Below are 23,766 nucleotides of genomic sequence, written 5' to 3' on the forward strand. Positions count from 1 at the left end.
AAAAAGTAATTAAATATCACCCAACAATGGCCTAACTTATTTACATGTGTTAAAAAGCCTGTAAGGGATTATATATTTTATTATAATCTGCAAAAAACTAGCACAGCCACACTGTTCAAATACTCAGTCACAAGTAAAAAAGCCAAATGTGGAATATAAATCTTATGTAAAACAACCTGTTTGAGAAATTCAACTTTTTTTTTTTTACACATATTGTAATGCTGTGTATATATATACTTTAACATAAAAATGTTCTTTTATAAGAAGAAAGTGTAAAACACAAATAAGGAAACAATAGTAAAATGTTTCTTTCTAAAATGTAGTGAAGCTGAAGTATGCAGCAGCACAATATATAATCAGAAGGAAATGTACATAAGATGTAATGCAGAACTTGAGGAAATAATCTTAATTTTTCATGACTGGTTTACTAGCAAGGAGCATAACTGGATAAGTACTGGATATACATTTAAAAAAAAAGAAAAAAAAGAGGTTTTCTTTCTTCCTGATTCTATAGTGTAATGATTTTAATTGATTTAGAAACTATAGTTTAATGTACCAGTTATGAATAATGAGTGTGTTAATTCAATTTTAATAAGCAGACTCTGGTCCATAAAATCATATACACGACAGACACTGTTTGTGGAAACATCCGGACGTTGCGTAAACTTTAAAATTGAGTTTGTGAAAAGTGCTTTGGGTGTGATCACTGCTGCAGGGACAAACATGTAACTGGCACTCCCTTCTCTGGGAACCTTAAATATTATTGTCATAGCATCATTGTATGCAACCAGTAACTTCCACATGGCAGATTTTATATAAGATGACCGTAGATGGGCCGTGTGGAGTGGTGAACAATATGCTTTAAACAAGGACACTTTAGTAGAGCAAAATCTAAATTTACGTGCAATGGTGTTTGCCATACAACATTATATATAATCACCATCACTCTGGTGTGCATAGGCAAATATACCGTGGCACTCCCTGTTGTTTTAACTTAAAAAATAGTTGATTACGATTTACTCGACCAAATGCTTTGGAAGCATCGATGAAACACATGAGTACAGATGTGTTTTTGGCCTTGTAGAGATTCATTATTTCTTTAAGAGCATACACATTAGTGCGATGCTTTGGCATAAACCAAACTGGCTATCAAGAGAAGCAATTTAGCCACTCACTCTGTCAAGAAGGATTCTTTCAATAACCCTGTGTAAGATGCTAGCTAACACTATGGGCCTATAATTATCCAGGCAACTTTTCCAGCTTTGTCCTTTGTAACTAGGACAAGCAAGATGGACATCATTAAGTAGTAGCACACCATGGATCATAAAACCAGTAAAGTTGAGAGCGAAGAGAGAAGCTTAACTCAGACGAGCATATTTCAAATGTTCAGCAGTAATTAAATGAAAGTAACTGTTGTTCTCCTATATGATGGTTAACTTAAATCAGATGTTAAAAATCCCCCTTTGATGTTAGTGAAGTCAGAAATAAAATGCATGTTCAAATAAAGTTTTATTTAGATTCCATGGATCCGCCCCTGCTTCGAGACCTGTGCATACTCAGCACGTACAGGTGTGGAAATGGAATGCAGCCCTCAGACTTGCTTGTTAGGTATGACGTATCCAGATGCCCTCAGGTTGTCAGTGACAGGTTTACTCAACATTTCCAGGGTCAGAAGGTTAAACACCATTTAGGATATATACTACCTGGTAAAAAAAATAGAATCACAGATTTAATCTGTTTCAGAGTGATGGGAGCTAAAGGCTGTCCTAAGTTTATTTTAACCACTTTAATGCTTGTTTTATCAGTTATTTTTAATTGCTCCTCCTAAAAGTGCGCTTTTATAAATTCTGTTTTAAATCTCAATGTATTTATTCTATTTGCTTTTGTAAAGCACTTTGAATTGCCATGTTTATGGATTATACTATACAAAGGTAACAATAGAAAAACATTTGCCTTACACCTGTGATTTGCACAATATATTGGAGTATTAGTATATGTAATTTTAAAATTGAACAATACTGTCACATCTCTCATTTTTTCCCTATTATCTTGCATTCCTGTGAAGTGCTTTGTCAGTTCTTTATTTTTTTCTCCTTTTCTTGTAGCAATGATTATTTTGGAGAACACTCTGTTGAATCATATTGTCCTATTATATGTGTCAGATGTTTCTGTACATCAGAAATAAATGAGTAAAGTCAACTACATGATGGCCATCTGATACCGGCAATATGTCAACATTGCAGTGTGCAGGTGCTTGACTCTGACTGGTGCATCTTCCAGTAGCTTATTGGTAACTGGCTCATTTCCTAAAGCACTGAAGTTGGATCCATTCCATCGCTCTCCTCTATAAAGAGCTGAGCTGAGAGCAGAAGATTGCCCTTTTGGTGTAGGTTACCTCCTCTTTAGTTCAGATTGTTTTGTTTGTTATTTTGACTCTGACACACCTCGAGGTCATTTTTACCTCCAGCTAGACTGATGGGATCCAATGTTTTACTGTAAATAAAACCACAAAGTGATAAACTCTAATGTTATCTCTGTGTCAGCTGAAAAACTGTGGAAATATATATATTAGAATATGAAATATATATCTTACTGTGCACACCTCAACAGAAAATATTTGCACTAATTGCCTAAAGATGAATGTGTATGATGGGTTTTTAATCTGTGCACGATACTTCCAATGCACTGATGTGTTTGTTCGCTTTTTAGTAGAAATAACTCAGGCGAGGCAATAATGGCTGCAGCATTTCAGTCCAGTTATGCCCATTACGTTTGAGAAAGACAATGCGAAAACTCTGCCAATAAAATTATGTTATCCAGCACCACAAAGCTCTTAATAGTGCATTGTCTAAAGACACAGTGATGAATGTCTGGTGAACCAGAATGCAAGAATGAGGCTGATCATGGTTTATTAATGTCTGTGGTCCAATATAGAAGTTCAAATTCAGCCTCAAAATTTCCAGCTCCAAGAAAAGTCAGATTTAAAATTAGTCAATGTTTATTTGTTCAGTTAATTTCATGCAGCTAAAAGTTATTCATCTACACAGTATAGGGCATTATGATATAGGAGAGCATACAAGATTAATCAAGATTGATACAGAAAGCAACAAGACAAGATAAAATGTCAGAGGAAAAGTGTATATATATATATATGTATATATATATACATATATATATATATTGTTGTTTTCAAAGGACCATTGGGCTCCAAAAAGCTGTTATAGCAGCGACCAAAGCAGCACAGGGCTGTACAGATGTAGCTCCATTACAGAAGTCGGTGCTGCAGCAATCTCTGGTGATGGTGTATCCGGCAGTCAGGAGGGTGCCTTTTTCTGTCTTGTTGCAGAGAGATGAAGACATGCAGCCTCGACTCTGCAGGCTCATCAAACTACTGATATTGAAGGCTGAGGAAAAACAAAGAGTCATTTTATTTATCATCCAATAGCGGGATAATTAATTTATCTATTTTAAAAAGCACCATCACTACAGAACATCCAAATTATGACATATTTAACAAACTTAATGGTTGAATTGATTTGGATTTAACTATAAGGAGGGTCTTTACACTTTGTACTCAGCTCATGGTTAAATTGGGGGAGCTAAGAGAAGCTCCCCTGAAAACATTCACCTGAGACACTAAACGGGAGCTTTAGAAATAAAAATAATTCACTTCTTTCCCAATGATTCGTAAATTAAATGAATGACATTAATTTGGCATCTTTGGCATCTTATTAAAATTTATTTGCCTGCTCAGTGTGTCACAAATTCTAATTAAGTTGAATCTGTCTAATGTGAGGTTTAGTGAACCAATAGCAGCCATGGAGACATTGCAATAGTCACACTTATCGGAAACTAACTTAATTCTCCTTTTTTCTTTAATTTCTTCTTTTTTGTTCATTCTGTGTAATTTTTGGAGTACGAGTCTTTTATGTTAAAATATTTTAATCAAGAAAGAAGTTATTTCCTTGTTTGACTCTGCCTAGCACGTTGACATTTTCCACTTGCTTGACAGTAGCCATAAAACAATCTATTTTTCTTGTTTTTAGTCACTTCCTGGAAAACTATTAAAAATGTTTAAACCTGATTTTGTAACAGCAGACTTTTCTTGCAGCTTACATTTGAACCACTTACTCATCTATCCTGCTGCTAAGCTCATGAGTTAATTTGAACATATTTGATGAAATAGTATGAAAAAAAAACAATTCTTAGAGCAGTAGTCTAAATAAAGAATAATGATTTTGTCAGGTCCAATCCTGATGGTCTTGGTCATTTGTTCTGAACAGCATTTAAACACTGACTGCATGTGTTCTGCCAGGCTGTACATACAGGTAAATGATAAAACTTTAAGCTATCAAAACTGGGAATAAAACACGGGTTTAATAATATTTGCAAACCATTACATTATATCAACAACTTCTTGTAGCGATCTAATGATAGTCTCATAATACTACACCAAACAAAGCAATATTAAACTGAAACTAACTGTATATTTTTATGTACTTTTAAACAGAGTCAGGTTTTTCTGTTTCCTCTATTGTTTCTACTACTAAACAAATATTAGTATGTTGGCTGTTTTCAACAAGAAAATAAAGAAGCTATATTAAACATTGTTATTTCATGGGAATCTCCGTTATCAAGAGTCTGGATGTGTGAAGTTTAACAAAGTTTATTACAAAAAAGAGAAAAGGAACATGTATAAGGAGAAGTCAGGTGATGTGTAAAGACATGTGTATATACAAAGGGAGGGAAAAATAAGATGGTGTAGCTGGCACCAAGCACACACTGTTCTCAGCAGGGGTCAAGTTAAATTTGTGAATGATGAAAACCTTTAATAAAGATTAATATAGAGATTTATAAAGAAATTTCTTTCACAATGTTATGACATCAACACAACAATAACAGTAGCGGGTGTCTTAAACTGTTATGTTATTGTTCTCTATATCACATCTCAGTATGGTTGGAGTTATTAATGCTGCAGAAGGATATTTGCAGGCAGCTGCAGAGCTACTGTTCAAACAGAGGCAGGCCTGACAGCAGTTTTTTTTTTAGTATTACTAGAAAGTGCTTTTACATGATGAGCCACATTCATCCATGCACACAAGCACACACATGCAAGACCTCATACAGTTATTAGCCAATGAGAGATTATAGTGCTGCAGTGGTTTGGTGTCTTGCTTCATTACACTTTGATTTGTAATGCAGTTTGACAGGTGCCTGTGCCTCTGTTTGATAAGTTGAGCTACTCTCAATTTTAATTGCAGGTTATGGGAGCAAAGTGAAGCAATGGACTCAAAATCTATTTAATCAAGACAAGACATAAACCCCATTTAAAGTAAATAAGAAGCAGGACTGATGAAGCTTGACAAGCACAAATATGACTCCACCTCAAAGGTATACTCTAGGTTGAAGACTCATTTGAAGAGTCAGTATGTTACAAGTTGGATGACAGAAATTGTTGGGTTGTCTCTTCTGTGTTTGACACCCCACCACCCCATCAGTCCACATGTTTGAAGGAGTTTTGTGTTAAACGTCTTTAAATAATCTGTTGCTAGAACACCAGTAAACTAAACAGTTTGTCACATTGTTGGGTTTTGGTTGTGTCATTTAGTGGGTGCTGTCTTTTAGTTTTTGATCTGATATTTCTAATTTTATCCCTGTCCTTCATTATTGTTAAGTTTGTCAAATATCACCCTTTCTTTTGTCTGTGTTTGCAACTTGGATACATATCATTATCAGCTCAATGCTGTCACATTGATGCTGCAAAACAGCACCAACCTCAGTGTTCTTTGTATATTAACTGTTGCATTAGGACTGGACACCAAGTGAAACTCACCCACTTTTCCACTGTAGCAGTTTGGCTGAGAGTTGCTGCAGACCTCAGTGGAGGTGAAAACACATCTGCCTCTGAAACCCACTCTGCACGTCTTACAGGTCAGAGACTCACCTGTAAACATGAGAGGAAGACAGATTTAGAGAGGGGGATCATTACCTGGTGAGTCGTTTAAATAGATATAAATAGACAGCTGATGATACACAGAAACACTAGTGTTCAATGCTAGCACATCACCTTAATGATCAATGACAGAGAATGAAAAATAAACAAAACATAGTGAAATTTATTTTTGATCTGGCAAAGTAAATTAATATTTAATAGACATTCTCAAATACTGACAGAGAAGCATTCGCAGCCTTTTGATAATTCAGTGTATATCTGATTTGACAGCTTAACTGATTTTATCGTCTTTGTGTGAAGTTTAAAGAAGCTATATTTAAATATTGGTATATGTCTGATAACACAATGATATCTAAATTTGTCTAAAATCTTAACTGATACTGTCGCTAAGAAATATCACCCCATACCAAGACTATTTGGAAGATGCAAGGTTAATGGACTTTGTTTAATCAACTGTCTACTGATAAAATACTATAATTCTAGAGAACATATGAAACATAAATGGCATTACTTAGTGAGGAGATGATATGATCTGTTCGTCAGTTTATGTACCTCTTAGTGGACTCGCTGTGCTGAAAATAAACTGATTAAACCCAGTTGAAAGAGGCAACAAACTGGGAACAAATTGTGTAAAAAAAGTTTTAGGATCCTTAAATTAGTAAAGCAGTAATGTACAAGTTGTCCTGCTTAATAAAAGCAATAGAAGTAAAATAATCTTTTAGTGCTTTAAGATTAAAAAGTAAAAGTGCAGCTCAGTGCCCACCTGCGATTTCTGCATCAGAACAAAACAAAAACTTTCCTTAAAAGGTTCAAAATGTCTGTCTTTTTTTCTCATTATATTTTTACATAATTATTATTAATACAATTATTAATTTACCGGTGGACTCTTCTTATACAAATGATTTATTATTAAGTTTTAAATTTATTATTCTACTTTGAAAAACACATTAATTCTGAAGGGTGAAAATGTGTGGAAGTAACTCTTCAAACCTGTACAATAATAAATACAATATTTCCAGTGAATACAAATATTTAGGTACAAATACCCCAAAGCTGTATTTTTTGTAGATGTTTATGTACAAGAGTTATTACAGCAGTGCAAACTCTCTCTGGGATCAGGCTCTAATGTTTTGGGTGTTCGGTTTGTCAGATAACATTCATGCTTTCCTCTTGATAGATTATATAAAACGTCTTAAGCAGAATGTATTTGTTGCACAACATATTCTACTTTGCAAGCACAAGACATTGTCTCTTTATTTGTTTACTCTAATTTAAAATAGTCTTATTAAAGACTGTTTCTTTTAACTGGAAACATCTCTTCTTGGTGCATCTTACCTGTAACTATCATTGCCATCAATGCTACGCTGATCAACAGGAGATTTTTCATCTTGGGTGGATAAAATGGGCGTTTTCTTGAAAAGTTACAAGGGAAAAATGTTTAAATAAGGTGTTCAAAAATCCAGAGGTTCTGATAAGTGTTTGAAAAGGAGCTTAGCTCTGCTCAAGTGCTTTTATTTCAAAGGTGTGTCATCAGAGACTCACACTGACCACTGGTTTTTATTTGTCATATGCAAACACTCTAGGTTTGCCTTACAAAGAATGAAGCCCATTACAAAGCAGAGTAAAGAGAAAAGGACGAACGTTTAATGTTAGTGAACTTTGGTTTCAGAAAAACAAACATGTTCTAAGCCATTTAATTTCATGAGAAAACAAAGCTTCAGGTAGAGTAATTCATGCTAATTGTTAAGACAACAAAAGATATTCCCAATTTTGTCATGGTATGGAGCTGCATTAAATATACAATATGATCACACAAGTCTCTTCTTTATCCCAGAGAGTACATGGCCATGTTGTGATGGGATCACTTTGAGCACTCCTTTCAACATCACAACATGACTTTTCATTTTGATTCCCTTCTGATCTCAACCATTCACCAGTAAAGTTTTGTACAAAGTTTAATGCACTTTTTAAAGTTGTCACATGATCTTCTAGACAAACTATCATCAGACAACCTGATTAAAACATACACACATGGAAAAAATTGTTGGTACCCTTTGGTTAATGAAAGAAAAACACTGAAACAGAAATAACGTAATATTAAATAAAAATTCTATGAAATTTAACCAATGAAAGTCAGGCACTGCTTTTCAACCATGCTTCAACAGAATTATTTTTAAAAATAAACTCATGAAACAGGCCTGGACAAAAATGATGGTACCCCTAGAAAAGACTGAAAATAATGTGACCAAAGGGACATGTTATTCCAAGGTGTGTCCACTGATTAGCATCACAGGTGTGTACAATCTTGTAATCAGTCAGTGGGCCTATATATAGGACTACAGGTAGTTAGGGATGGTGAAACCGAGGCCTCATGAATCATTGAGCCAACTTTGACCCAAATGCATGAAAATGGCTTGCTGTTCTGAATCATTTGACCAAATCAAAGTGCTCCATCTGCTGGGTGTGGGCGTCTGATGCATCACAAGGACAGCGTTGACGCCTCACATTTGTCATTCCTATCTCAACTTGGAATACGTGTTCCATAAACGATACGTAATCTACCATCTGAGTGAATATTTATTTTCTGCTGTTCATATAAATAACAAGGAAGGGTATTAGGTAATGTTTGTTTAGGTAACAGTTGTGTAGTAGTCTACTCACAGTGGGAAGGCATGAGGGAAGGGGTGTTTGTGCAATGGGGATGGTGATTGTGTTAGTTATTTCATACAGTTGTAGTAAAATTGTTTACTGTTTTATGTGTCTTATTATTTATGATAGATATTGCAAATGCATGTTATCGTCTACCTCATGAGTTGTTTTCTTTTGCATAGCTGATCGTTGTTGAATGTGGCACAACAGTTTATAGCACACTGCACATTTATGTACATAGAGTTTTTTGTTATCTTTATCTTCTGACTAGTTTTTTTTTTATTGTTTATTTTTTATTTTATAATTTATGGCATTCAGGGTGGACGGCAAAGTAAGATTTTCATTGTTCACTCTCAATCTAACTCTTTTGGGAAAGTGTAATTGGATATTGTTGATTTACTATTAGTCTTTATTTTTATTCTTTTTAAATGTTTCCACAATTTTTTCCACTTAATTTGTGCTAAAACTTGGTGCAGAATTACTCACAGAGGCAAAAATAATATTTTCACATCAATATTTCATCAAGTAAGAAATAAAGCAGTTACAAGGATTTTAAAAATGCAACAATAAATCAAAACAACATTGTGAAAGATTTACGAGCTCAATGTTTCACTGAAACATCCCATTGATCAACTTTCACAATTTGGACACCTGAGTTTTATTTTCAGCTTAATCCTGAGAGGAGATGATCTGATTTTAGTATAAGTATTCCTTTTTAATTAAATAAGGGTACTTTCTTGCTCAAAGTTGTACCTATGGATAGTGATTATTATTATCTAAAGACCGCTTCATTGAACTGTCCTTGGTTTTTATCAGCTGGTTGTTTTCTTGATTTTACTGCAGCATGCTTCCCCACACAGACGCCAGGATGGCTGCACCAATGGTGGCACTGAGGGTCATCTTGGCCGATGGGGCACCACTGAGTATCACTATGTTGCATTTGTCTGTGGAACAGCAGGTGGTATTGCTCTGAAAGGCTGTACCAAAGACGGTGCCGCTTACGGTTGTATTGCAGCCTGCGGTTTCGTTGGCGCAACCCTGGAAGTTGAAGCCTGAGAAGGATGTGAGGGCTGGGAAAGCTGAAAAGAAATGGTTGTTAGATTAGTAAGATTTTTAAGATGAAAAAATAACCACTTTTATCACAGTTTTTAGATAAACATATTTAATTTGCTTTTGTCCCTTTACTTAAGTTAACTAAAAACCACCTAATCCCGCAAAAATGTCTGTACCTGATTTACATCTTACAGTGTATTTTATACTTGCATGTATAGCTTGCAAAAGGTGTTACATAGATACAAAAGGCTTAAAGTCTTTCTGTTCTTAAATGGTATTAATAGAAAACTTGACTATCCAGTCTCATGGAAAACTGGTTTGGCAGCTCATGACCCAAGGATGTGTTTGTTCAATATGTAAATGAGGGTCACAGTATTCACAGTGACTTAAGAGACACATCAGTATGCTTAGAATAGAATAGAATAGAATAGAAATACTTTATTTATCCCTTCAGAGAGCCCTCAGGGAAATTTGGGAAATTGGCTTATTAGGTAATTTTTGAGGGGTGTTGTAGAAAAATTACCAAGAGTCTGGAATGAGTAAAGTATTTAAGTTTTATTTACAGGAGAAGTATTGAATAAAGAATTACTTGCAAGTAATGAGAGTGGTCTTCCCGACTCACATGGAGTCGGGAGAGACTCTGATGATTCATCAGAGAGAAACAGTTTTATTCAATGATGAATGAGGAATAAAAGACTGAGTGGTGCCACTTTCTTCCAGTTTTCAGACAAAGCCCACATACCACAACAAGCTGATATCCCAAACAACTATTGCTATCTAGCAGGTGCGAAAACCAGTCTCAACTTTGCCATATCAGAGCTCTGGGAAGAAAGTGGTCAGTCTGACCTCACACATGCATACACAATGAAAGCTGTAACTTCAGTATTCTGTAGAATGAGAACACGCAATATGAAAATGTAAAAGTGAATGGATTAACAATGTTAAATGAATAAAGAAAACTGAATATACATGTGATTATTATATGAGTATATATGAGTGATTACCATATGCAGCAAAATTTCTTTCACAGGGGACAAGGTGGGAGGGTTGAGATAATTAGGAGGAGACTTACATTGTATTGAGGTGTAGCAGACGCTGGTATTGGTCGTGCAGGTTTCAGTACCCTGGTCTATGCAAACACCCAGCAAGCCAAAGCTGCATTTGTTGCATGTCAGAGATTCCACTGAAACAGATGAACGCACAAAAGTTACAAACACAAATCACTGAATGATGAGTGAAGCACTAGCATTTTAGAAGTTTAATGAATCATGCAGTCTTATTCAACCAAGCTAGTAATACGCTTAATTAAAACAAATGACTGTAGACATTTCTTGGCTTTAACTTTTACACATAAAATGTTTTTGTCTTTTTCTTTTTTTCTTGAAGGGATCTTGTTCTCACATTTACATTTTGTTATGCAAATACAGGTAGCACTATTTGCCTTTATATAATGTGGTATATTTTTTTAAGATGAGTTTTTAGTGTTTTTTATGATTAAGTTTTATTACAGTGTCAACTTCAACAGGAACTCCTTTCAATAGATAAAAGTAGTCAAGGATTCAAGATTCAAGGATTCAAGGAACTTTATTGTCATACCAGCTCACATTTACATGTTTATGGTACGAAATTAGAACTGAGGTCCCGGTTTGAGCCATAAGAAGGAGGGCAATAAGTGAAATAAAATAAGACATGAAGAGAAAAAAAAAAGAAAAAAAATAGAAATATAGGCTAAATATAAATAGAATATAAGCTAAATACAATAGAATATAAACAGCACAATTTTAAATAAAATAAAAATAAAAATAACAGTAAACACTAAAGAGCCCAGTTTGCATGTGCAGCCTAGATAAATATGTGCAAGTATGTATGTGTCCCTGTTGAAATTGTGTGATACTGAAATTTATTATTTGCTAATTGATTTTTATAAGAGACATTGAAGAAAAAAATACATTTGATTTGTCATGTGTTTTCCTTGGTGACATCTCAAGAATATGAGTTTATTAGCAATTGTGTAAAGCTGGTAATAAGTTGCTTTAACTTGAATTTTAAATGCTTTCATAGCAATTCTCTGCTTTATTTTTTAAAGACGATGAACGATTTGGCTAAAATACCACTTTTATCAAGATTTTGAATTATTGATTTTATAATTACAGCCTTAAACTGTTCATCTTTAGTCATCTAAAAACTAAAGACTTGAATAAATTGAGCACCAATTTTAAAAAAAAAAAAATAAATCTTACATTTTTGTACATCAATTCTTTGTATCAGTAAGGAATCTTCAAGTCAAGGACACCTCTAAAATAAATTTGCTTATCTCAAAACTTTTGTGATCTTTAACAGACAGAGATAGTTAATAGTTACTTTTACCCAGAATCAAAGATGCAACGGATGCAACAATAGCAAAGAGGACCTTTCCCATCTTAGTGTTGATTTGGTTCTTGGTTTTGTCAAAAAAATAAAAGTCAGTTTAGGCAAGCCCTGAAGCTACTTGTCTCCCAGGCGATCAGATGCTTGAAGAGGGTAAAACGGGGGAGCCTGTTTGGTGAGAGCACATTTATATAGTGAGACAGGTGTAGGGTGGGGTAAAGCCTACAGACATCCTTGGTTACAGGATGTCTGAAAAAACGTATGTCAAGAATGAAAGCATCACGGTATCAAATTAGCAATCAGCAAAAGCCTTATGCCTGTTGTTCAAGTAAAATCAGCTTTGTCATTATGGAAATTATTTTCTTTATGATTGTTTCCCAATTTAACTAAAAGTATTAGCATCTGTCAATAAACTGATGTATGAGTTTTGTTCTTTATGTACTGAGGAGTGTTTTTGTATCTCAATAATGGGCCCTTAGGCCCAGTGTGGAGATGCCTTTTTTATCCTCTCCAGCTTCATCTTACTCCCCTAATGTTACCTTTCACCTATATCTAAGTCAAGGAGCGCTGTAGAAACGGCTGCTCCGTCAGTCTGCCTGTTCCTGTTGTGTTATATGTTGTTTTGTCTAGTCTTGGATGGGTTGTACTGAAAACATGAATTTCCCTGCAAGGGATTAATAAAGTATTTCTGATTCTGTATTTATACAGAACGTTTTAGCTCTGAAGTTGATTGTTGCTGTGATGTGAAATGTTAAACAATGAAGGAAAAAGCTTTTACATTCACAAGAATATTGCATCACTATGTTCAAGAAGAAATATAACAATAATAGGAGGGAGGAAATTTTGATTTGACTTTGAGTCCTTACAGTAAATTTCTTTCCTCTCCATATTATTCAATAAGCCAATACTGTGGCAAAAATTGATGAATGCCTCATATTCATCAGTATATTCCTGGGCTGTGGCTAAAATCAGTTTGTCATGAAAGGGGACTATTAAAAAGAAATTAAAGACACCAATAACAACACAAAATATGTTCTTTTTCTGTTTAGATTTTTATTAATCATTTCAACTGTCATAAGCAGTTTCACAAAGAAACACTTTATCTAGTTGAGTCTGTGGGTGAAAAATACAAGAAGTGCCAGTTTGAGCAAGATGCTGCTCATATGTCGATCAAAGAAACAGAAATTCTAATTCACCTCTGTCATATCTGCAAATGGTACAGTTTAATCACAATTAACCCCATAAAGGCCTATGCTGAATATACAGAAGCCCGTTCTAGTCTGAGCTCTGGATAATCACCTGTTACACACAGTGACCATGAAAACTCAACCGGTGCCAGTCGTCTTTGATCACGGTCACCATGAGACCATCTGCTTCCATGTAATCGATTCACCTCAGATTCCGGTCATACTTGGCATAACTTGGCTCCAGTTAAGTAACCCACGCATTGATTGGCAGGAGAACAAGATACTAAACTGGGGAGTTAACTGCCTGACAACATGCTTGCGCTCTTTTCCTTCCACAACAGGTCTCACACCAGAGCATTTGGAATCTAGCTATCCCCGTCTCACGCAGGTTTCTTCTCAGTATCACGACCTAAAAGAAGTCCTTAACAAGCTCTGAGCTACTTCTTTGCCACCGCATCAACTATATGATTGTGCTATAGATCTTCTTCCTGGTTCTATGCCACCCCGAGGTAGGATTTATTCTCTGTCTACTCCAGAAAAGGAAGCCATGGACAAATATATTTCCGAGTCACTCCGGTCTGGTCTGATTTGCTCATAATCCTCTCCAGCTGGGGCAGGCTTCTTTTTCGTGGAGAAAAAGGAAGGCACACTTCGTCCATGTATTGATTACCGAGGTCTGAATGATATCACGATAAAGAATCGTTACCCTCTGCCTCTCATGTCCACAGCATTAGATCTGTTACAGGACGCCATTATCTTCACCTACGTAATGCATACCATCTGGTACGCATTCAGATAGGAGACGAATGGAAAAGCGAGGCTGATGCAGCTTTCACCTCATTAAAACAGCAGTTCACCTCGGCTCCTGTTCTATGCATGCCAGACCCAGCAAGACAATTTATCGTGGAAGTCGATGCATCTGATTATGGGGTGGGTGCGGTGTTGTCCCAGCCATGTCCTGATGACTCCAAGATTCACCCTTGTGCTTATTTCTCTAAAGGTTTGACTCCACCAGAACGCAACTATGATGTCGGAAATCGTGAACTTCTGGTGGTGAAGCTGGCATTAGAAGAATGGCGTCATTGGTTGGAAGGGGCTACCCAACCTTTCATAGTCTGGACGGATCACAATAATTTGGAATATCTGAAGACCGCCATGAGGCTGAACCCCTGACAAGCCCATTGGGCACTGTTTTTCAATATGTTCAACTTTTCTCTGGCTTACCGACTGAGAGTAAAAAATATTGAACCCGATGCTCTGTCCCGACAGGCTATTCCCCCTGAGGCTGATGTGGTAGGGTCTGAAGACTGTCCTTCCTTCCCACGTCCGGTTGGGGGTGAGCCGGGTCCAACTGGAGACGGAGGTGAGAGAAGCCCAGCGTCCCACCCTGGTTGTCCAGACGGCTGTCTATGTGCCTCCCAATCTCCGGTCCAAGGTCCTCGATCTCTGTCACTCCTCCCGGCTGGCCTGTCACCCTGGTGCAGAGCGGACGTTTCACTTGTTGTCTCAGCGGTTTTGGTGGCCGACTGGAATTTTGTCGCTGCTTGTCCTGTCTGTGCACGGTCCAAAACTTCACGTCAATGCCCGGCTGGGCTCCTGCATCCATTGTCCATTCCTCATCTGCCCTGGTCCCACATATCCATGGACTTTGTGACTGGACTTCCTCCCTCGGACGGCAAAAGTGTCATTATGACCGTGGTGGACCGGTTTTCTAAGATGGCCCATTTAGTGGCTCGCCCTAAATTGTCCACTGCTAAGGAAATGGCAGACCTTCTGTCGGTCCATGTGTTCAGGCTGCATGGCATTCCCCAGGATGTGGTTTCCAACCTTGGGCCCAAGTTCACCTCCAGGTTTTGGGCCAAATTCTGTCGCCTGATGGGGGTCCACATCAGCCTCTCTTCCGGCTTTCACCCTCAGTCAGATGGTCAATCAGAGAGGGTAAACCAGGTGTTGGAGACCGGTCTACGTTGCCTCTGCTCCGAGAACCCATCCTCTCGGGCCAGGAACCTGTCCTGGGTGGAATACGCCCATAACTCCCTCCCTTCCTCGGCCACTGGGCTCACCCCATTCCAGGTTGTCAATGGCTTTCAGCCCCCTCTGTTCGAGCCCCAGAAGGAGGAGGTGCGGGTTCCGTTTGCCCACGCGGCGGTTCGCCGGTGTCATCGCATCTGGCGACCCACTCGGTCAGCGTTGCTGCGGACTTCGGTGTGGTACCAGATGTCAGCTAACCGTCGGAGGTCTGCGAGGGGGGGGTATTGTCACAGTTTTTGGCTGTGGTTGAGATTTCCCAGCCGTCCCTGAAAGCATTCTCCCTCCAGCTCTGACTATTGGCTCTGATTACTAGGCAAGGCAAGGCAAGGCAAGGCAAATTTATTTGTATAGCACATTTCATGTACAAGACAATTCAACGTGCTTTACATAAAACATAAAAACATTACAGCAAGGTGCAGGGAAAGATAAAAAAGAAAGAAAAACAAAGATTAAAAAAGATAAAATTGATTACATAAAAACAACAGGAAAAAGCTCAGATAATAAAATAAAGTTAAGATTTCAGTGTAGAACCAAATGCAGATCTGGATTTCTAAATAAAAACTAGTGAAATGCAGCAGCGAACAGGTGGGTCTTCAACCTTGATTTAAATAAACTAAATGTTTCAGCTGATTTGAGGCTTTCTGGGAGTTTGTTCTAGACATATGGAGCATAGAAGCTGAATGCAGCTTCTCCCTGTCTGGTTTTGACTCTGGGAACTGATAAGAAACTGGATCCGAATGACCTGATGAGGGGATGACCTGATGAGGGGCGGCATGGCTCAGCAAGGTAGAGCGGTCGTCTTGTAACCCGAGGGTTGCCGGTTCGATCCTCTGCCAAGTCGGGTTCATGTCGAGGTGTCCTTGGGCAAGACACCGAACCCCTAATTGCTCCTGATGGGTCGTGGTCGAGCGCCTTGCATGGCAGCTTCCGCCATCAGTGTGTGAATGGGTGAATGTGATGTATAATGTAAAGCGCTTTGGGTATCATTCCAGGTACAGTAAAGCGCTATATAAATACGGACCATTTACCATTTACCTGAGGGTTCTGGTAGGTGCATACTGGGTCAAGAGGTCTGGGTCTCTGATGTATTTTGGTCCTAAACCATTCAGAGCTTTATAGACCAGCAGCAGAACTTTAAAATCTATTCTCTGACGAACAGGCAGCCAGTGTAAAGACCCAGAGCTGGACTGATGTGGTCCACTCTCTTAGTCTTAGTGAGGACTCGAGCAGCAGAGTTCTGAATAAGCTACAGGTGTCTAATTGATTTTTAGGTAGACCTGTAAAAACACTGTTACAATAATCAAGCTGACTAAAGATGAACGCATGGACTAGTTTTTCCAGGTCCTGCTGAGACATCAGATCTTTTACCCTTGATATGTTCTTAAGGTGATCGTAGGCTGACTTTGTAATTCCCTTAATGTGTTTCTCAAAGTTAAGGTCTGAGTCTTCACTACACCCAGATTTCTGGCCTGATTGGTGGTTTTTAGTTGTATAGACTGAAGCTCTGTAGTGACACTTAATCGTTTCTCTTTGGCTCCAAAAACCATCACTTCAGTGTTGTTTTTGTTTAACTGGAGAAAGTTCAGACACATCCAGTCATTAATCTCCTCAATGCATTTCCCAAGAGCCTGTAAGGGGCCTCGATCTCCTGGTGACATTGTAATATATATCTGTGTGTCATCTGCGTCGCTATGGTAACTAATTTTGTTTTTCTTTATAATCTGTGCCAGTGGGAGCATGTAGATGTTAAACAGAAGAGGCCCCAGGATGGACCCTTGGGGAATCCACATGTAATTCTTGTCTGCTCAGATGTAAAATTACCTATTGACACAAAGTATTTTCTATTATCTAAATAAGATTTAAACCAGAGTAGTGCAGTGCCAGAGAGGCCCACCCAGTTCTCCAGTCTTTTAAGTAATATATTGTGGTCAACTGTATCAAATGCAGCACTGAGGTCCAGTAAGACTAAGATTGACATTTTTCCATTGTCTGTGTTCAAACATATGCCATTAATGACTTTGGTCAGAGCAGTCTCAGTGCTACTAACGTGCTCCACCTGCGTGGTGCGCTTTAAATACTTGTGTGTGACATCTTCTCCCTGCCAGATCGTCTTGGTTTATCCTTGCACGTTCCCAGCCCTGATATTCTACCTGCCAACCTGTTCCTGATCCCTGACCTGTTTTGACTTGGATTTCCTGACTCTGCCTGCCCCAGTCTGGTACCTCTGTTGTTTGGAGCTTTCTGGAACTCTGACCTGTCGACTGTCTTTAAGGACTGAATTTGAATTACGGAACTTGTTACTCCCCTTTCTCAATTAAACTGGAGGATTTGTCTGGACCCTTCTAAAGGCTTTAACCTCAGTGGAAAACACAGCTCTATTTTACCGTCACTGTTTTCTAGTTCAGCAGTTCCAACAGCCCCTGGTGGAGTTTCTAATCGCAGCCCTATCCGTTCTGTTGACATCCACATCATCTGCTGGCTATTGGACTTCCCTGTTGGCTTCCATCTCCTCTGCTGGTACGTGATCACTATACCTTGCACATTCCTCCTGATCGCTCTGGTTCTCACCTTGGTTCTCCTACCCTTAAAGGCAAGCAGACTGAGTATCCAGATTCTCCACCCCAGGAAATATTCTCATCTCTATAATCTTATTCACCTAATCCTCAGTTCTGACTTTTATTGTGGTCCAGTTTGCTGATTCGTGACAGTGTAGTGTCCAGCTTGTTTTGTTATTTTTTTTAAGTATTTTTTTCTTTCTTATTTAAAAAAAAAAAAAAAAAAAGATATCAAGCCTATCTGCTAAGGGTTACAGTAATAATAGTAATAATAATAGCAAACATAAATACAGTAACAACAATATAAGAATGTAATAACACCCCTCCCAAAAAAGTTACAAATTGCTAACCAAGAAAAAACGGTACAAGGCAGCTAGCAGCTGCTGTGAAAGGTATGATATATCAATCAGAAATTACCCTTAGCCATCTGGAATCATCCAGTTTTAAGGAGGGATTTATATTTATCAAGAGATTTTGTGCGTTTGAATAAAAACCAAGAGTGAAGTACATATTTGACCTGAGAATAAAATTAGGATTAGAAACAAATATTACTCTAAAAATTTGAGCTGTTTGAGTGGTATCAACTGAAACATTGCAAAGATTATAAACAATAGAACTGACTGAAGTTGGGGCCACAGGCCACATTGTAAAAGTCATAGTTCATAGTGAAACTTAAGGAATCTAATATGGCTGCTAACCTGTAACGCCACAATACGCATCACGCGCAACTACGTTTCTTGTTAGAGCTGCATTGGCCAAGTACAGCTTCCTTTCCTGCAGAAAATGCATAAAAATGCAACTAAAGCTTCACTGTTAAACTAAAGTAATTCCATGTACTGACATGTTTGAGTTTGTGCAACGTTCACTGACAAGATTTATGGGGATAAATAATGCCCAAACAAAACAAACAAACAACAATAACAAAAAAACTAATTTATGTTCATGCTGTGTACAGCATTAAAACAAAAATCTGTTGACAAACAAAAAAAGACAAAAAGCATTAAACAGCCGAAGGCCTCCTCTTCTTCTGAAAATTTGCTCTATGTCCCATGACATACAATAAATTTGTTGGTAGCTTTTCAAAAATACATCAGCAGTATAATATGAATGTACTTTATTAATAAAATAACATACCATTTGCACTTTAATATTTAATATTTAATTTAAGATTTTTAAAATCTTTTGTGTGGTCCATTCCATCTAAAATAACCTATCCTATAGGAGTCTAGTGATGTTTTTAAATAGAAGAGAAAACTTGGAAAGATATATGATGTGTATATCAAAATAACTTCATGAAATAAACTAACATAAAATCAGAATTTCTCTTTTAAATTCATCCAATGTAATTTAAGTTCATTTAGGCATAACAATGGTTCTTGATGCTCATGGATTGCAAAGCACCCTCAATCTAACTCTTTTGGGAAAGTGTAATTAGATATTCTTGATTTACTATTAGTCTTTCTTTTATTCTTTTTAAATGTTTCCACAATTTTTTCCACTTTGAAGCTTAATTTGTGTTAAAACTTGGTACAGAATTACTCACAGAGGCAAAAAAATGTTTTTTTCAATTTTTATTTTCACATCATTATTTCATCAAGTAAGAAATAAAGCAGTTACAAGGATTTTTAAAAGCAACAATAAATCAAAACAACATTGTGAAAGATTTACGAGCTCAATGTTTCACTGAAACATCCCATTGATCAACTTTCACAATTTGGACACCTGAATCTTATTTTCAGCTTAACCCTGAGATGAGATGATCTGATTTTAGTATAAGTATTCGTTTTTAATTAAATAAAGGTACTTTCTTGCTCAATGTTGTACCTATGGATAGTGATTATTATTATCTAAGGACTGCTTCATTGAACTGTCCTTGGTTTTTATCAGCTGGTTGTTTTCTTGATTTTACTGCAGCATGCTTCCCCACACAGACGCCAGGATGGCTGCACCAATGGTTGCACTGAGGGTCATCTTGGCCGATGGGGCACCGCTGATTGTCACAGGGTTGCATTTGTCTGTGGAACAGCAGGTGATAGTGCTCTGATAGTTTATACCCAAGAGGCTGCTGCTTGTGGTTGTATTGCAGCCTGCAGTGCTTGTCGTGCAACCCTGGGAGTTGAAGCCCGAAAAGCTTGTAACGTTAATGAAAGCTGAAAAGAAATGGTTGTTAGATTAGTAAGATATTTAGGATGAAAAAATAACAACTTTTATCACAGTTTTTAGATACACATATTTAATTTGCTTTTATCCCTAAACTTAAATTGACATAAAACCACCTAATCCTGCAAAAATGTCAGTACCTGATTTACATCTTACAGTGTATTTTATACTTGCATGTATAGCTTGCAAAAGGTGTTACATAGATACAAAAGACTTAAAGTCTTTCTGCTTTTAAATGGTATTAAGAGAAAACTTGACTATCCAGTCTCATGGAAAACTGGTGTGGCAGCTCATGACTCAGGGATGTGTTTGTTGTTCAATATGTAAATGAGGGTCACAGTGACTAAAGGGACACATCAGTATGCTTGGCTTAATAGGTAATGTTTGACGGGACAAGGTGGGAGGGTTGAGATGATTAGGAGGAGACTTACTTGCTTTTCCAGTGTAGCAGATGCTGGTATTGGTCTTGCAGGTTTCAGTACCCTGGTTTAGGCAAATACCCAGCAAGCCAAAGTTGCATTTGTTGCATGTCAGAGATTCCACTGAAACAGATGAGAGCACAAAAGTTAAAAAACACAAATCACTGAATGATGAGTGAAGCACTAGCATTTTAGAACTTTAATGAATTATGCAGTCTTATTCAACCAAGCTAGTAATACGCTTAATTAAAACAAATGACTGTAGACATTTCTGGGCTTTAACTTTTACTCATAAAATGTTTTTTCTTTGTTATTTAGAAGGGATCTTGTTATCACATTTTATCATTTTCTTCTGCAAATACAGGTAGCAATGTCTGAAGTATTTTTCCCTTCTATTTAGTTCTGCCTTGTTCTAGCAGAAGAAAAAATGTACTGGATTTCTAATCCACCACACCCTGTGCTAGGTTGTAACCCAACAATGTTGCTGAAACAGACACATCATAGGCTGTCATGGTGATTTAAATATAATTAATAACACAGTGAGACATGAGGTGTAAATGATACCACACAGGCTACTAAAATAGTACACGTACTTAATGAAAAGTTAAAGTTACTTTTAACCTAATCTGTAGATTTAAATAGTGAGAACTGGCCCTGGTTTTAGTTGAAACGTTGATATAATGTGGTATATTTTTCACACCAAGTGTCAGTGTTTTATTTGGTTAAATTTAATTTGTGTCAACAATTTAAACATGAACTACTTTCAACAGAAAATGTAGCTCCTGTTCAAATTGTGTGATACTGAAATTTATTTATTTATGCTCATTGGCTTTTAAAAGACACACTGGAAAAAATACATTTGATTTGTTATGTGCTTTCCTTGGTGACATCTCAAGAATATGAGTTCATTAGCAGTAGTGCAAATCTGGTAATAAGTTGGTTTAAATCTGATTTTTAAGTCTTTCTCAGCAATTCCCTGCTTTTTTTGTAAAGATTGTTTTACTCAAATACTACTTTTATCAAGATTTTGAAAACTAATTTTATTCCTAAAACTAAATACTGTTCATCTTTAGTCATCTAAAATCTTAAGTCTTGAATAAATTGAGCACCAATTTCAAAAAATAATTCTCACAACAGATTTTGTCAAACAAATCTTTGTATCATTAAGGTATATTCAAGTTAAGGACATCGCAACAACGCTTTTGTTGTTCTCAAAATTTTTATAATCTTTAACAGACAGATAGTGATACTTATGATTTACTCTCACCCAGAATCAAAGACGCAACGGATGCAACGATAGCAAAGAGGACCTTTCCCATCTCAGTGTTGATTTGGTTCTTGGTTTTTGTCAAAAAGATAAAAATCCTTCCACACAAGACCTGAAGCTTCTTGTCTCCCAGGCGATCAGATGCTTGAAGAAGGTAAAACTGGGGAGCCTGTTTGGTGAAAGCACATTTATATAGTTGGACAGGTGTAGGGTGGGGTAAAGCCAGCAAACAATGGGCTTTTTAGGTGTTTGGGTGTTAGTTGACTAAGGGATTTTCGAAAAGAGGTATGTCAAGAACAATTACATCACAGACCGTCAACGTATGCAGGAACAACACCTGAAGTAAAATCAGCTATTCCGTTAGGGATTTTTTTTTTTTTTTTTTTTACAAGATTATTTCCCAATCTAACATAAAAATAAACTAAAAAATAATTAAAGGTATTAGCATCTGTCAAAAAACTGATGTAGTAATACATAATGTTTAAGCTCGGAAACATTTTGTTGCTGTGATGTCAAATGAAGGACAAAGTTTTTACATTCACAAGAATATTGCATCACAATGTTCAAGAGGAAATATAACAAAAATAGTAGCGAGGAAATTTTGGATTTGACTTTGATTTCTTACAGTCTTTTTTTCTCTTCAGATTATTCAATAAGCCAATACTGTGACAAAAACTGAAGAATGCTTCATACTCATCAGTATAATCCTGCATGGGTTGTGGCTTAAACCAGTTACTCCTGTAAGGTCACTAATAGGAAGAAATTAAATGACACCAATAACAACACAAAATATGTTCTCTCTCTGTTTAGATTTTTATTAATCATTTCAACTGTCATTAGCAGTTTCACAAAGAAACACTTTATCTAGTTGAGTTTGTGGGTGAAAAATACAAGAAGTGCCAGTTTGAGCAAGATGCTGCTCATATGTCGATCAAAGAAACAGAAATTCTAATTCACCTCTGTCACATCTGCAAATGGTACAGTTTAATCACAATTAACCCCATAAAGGCCTATGCTGAATATACAGATATTCACATTTAAACAAACACTTTCACAGTATAAGTTTTGAGCAACATACAATGTAGATTTGACACCAATATGGAAAATTGAAAAAGAGTTGCTTGAGCTAAAACAAGCAAGAAAAGAAATGTTATGACAAACCAAAGTGAATTGAAACTGCTAGCTAGCTAAATCTTAAGTCAAGACAAAATGTTCAGAAATAAATAGAAGTAGAAATGTTGATAAAAAGCTTGTATGAAAATTAGGACTTAGGTAGTAATATGAAAGAATAGTTGAACCATTTTGGAACTAGTAAGGTATAACTCAGTTTGGCTTAGCTTAGCTAACATACTAGAAATGTTCGGCTGGCTATGTCTGAAACTGATAAAGTTATGAGGCCAAATAACAGATTTGGTTGATGCCACAGTTGTAAGGTTTATTTGTTTTAAGTGAGCTCAACAATTAGGCATTTTTTAACTCTTCAGACAGAGACTAGCAGTTTACTGTCTCTATGCTAAGCTAAGCTAACTATCTGCCACCTTTTGCTCACACACAAGTGTAACATGATATTCATCTCACAGTCCAGCTCTTGAAAAGATGATCCAAATGTCTGAACAACTCCTTTTCAGGAAAATATCCTAAATGTGATTCAACTAATGGCAGTGTTTCACACTCTCTTAGGCTTTACTGAAACAACACGCTATGGTAAAACTGTAACTCATAAAAGAGAGATGTCTAAATAACTGAATCACATTGCTTTAACAGAGTGATGGGTCCACCATTACTTTTCTCATGTCTGAAAAGGGAAAATTAGGGCTGATACAAGTAAGAATATAAAAATACAAGACAAATTGAATTCAACTGTAATAAAAACTTGTGAAAATCAAAATACATTTTAAACATTAAACAAAAACCAAGTGGGAAAAAGAAGATTTAGTTACAGCACATATTTGAAGACAGTATTTATTCTTGAAGTGCTGGTGTGTTATGTGACCGTGCACTAGGCATCAATCTTCAGCTGGTGCATTTTCTGTCAAACCAACACATTGGTTGCAATCAGAGCAGAGATGGCGGCGAAGGCCAGGCTCAGCACAGAGGTCCCAGGCAGGCCAGGTGCAGCGTTGCA

General features: G+C 36.9%; 2 protein-coding genes across 2 annotated transcripts; both read right to left on the reverse strand.

The window, feature by feature from the left end:
* Positions 1 to 2,810: 2,810 nt before the first annotated feature.
* On the reverse strand, positions 2,811 to 7,516 carry LOC121657102 (protein Bouncer-like). The gene is made up of 3 exons (XM_042012480.1): positions 7,289 to 7,516; positions 5,834 to 5,944; positions 2,811 to 3,404 (listed from the first exon to the last, which is right to left on the reverse strand). Exons 1-3 carry the CDS (start codon positions 7,338 to 7,340, stop codon positions 3,190 to 3,192), a joined length of 378 nt encoding a protein of 125 aa, XP_041868414.1. The 5' UTR covers positions 7,341 to 7,516; the 3' UTR covers positions 2,811 to 3,189.
* An 11,833-nt stretch (positions 7,517 to 19,349) lies between these two features.
* LOC121657099 (alpha-elapitoxin-Al2b-like) lies at positions 19,350 to 21,810 on the reverse strand. The gene is made up of 3 exons (XM_042012476.1): positions 21,642 to 21,810; positions 20,387 to 20,497; positions 19,350 to 19,945 (listed from the first exon to the last, which is right to left on the reverse strand). The coding sequence occupies exons 1-3, from the start codon at positions 21,691 to 21,693 to the stop codon at positions 19,701 to 19,703; spliced, it is 408 nt and encodes a 135-aa protein (XP_041868410.1). The 5' UTR covers positions 21,694 to 21,810; the 3' UTR covers positions 19,350 to 19,700.
* Between the last annotated feature and the right edge of the window lie 1,956 nt (positions 21,811 to 23,766).

Source organism: Melanotaenia boesemani, chromosome 17 (genome assembly GCF_017639745.1).
Source record: "Melanotaenia boesemani isolate fMelBoe1 chromosome 17, fMelBoe1.pri, whole genome shotgun sequence".
Lineage (NCBI taxonomy): Eukaryota > Metazoa > Chordata > Actinopteri > Atheriniformes > Melanotaeniidae > Melanotaenia > Melanotaenia boesemani.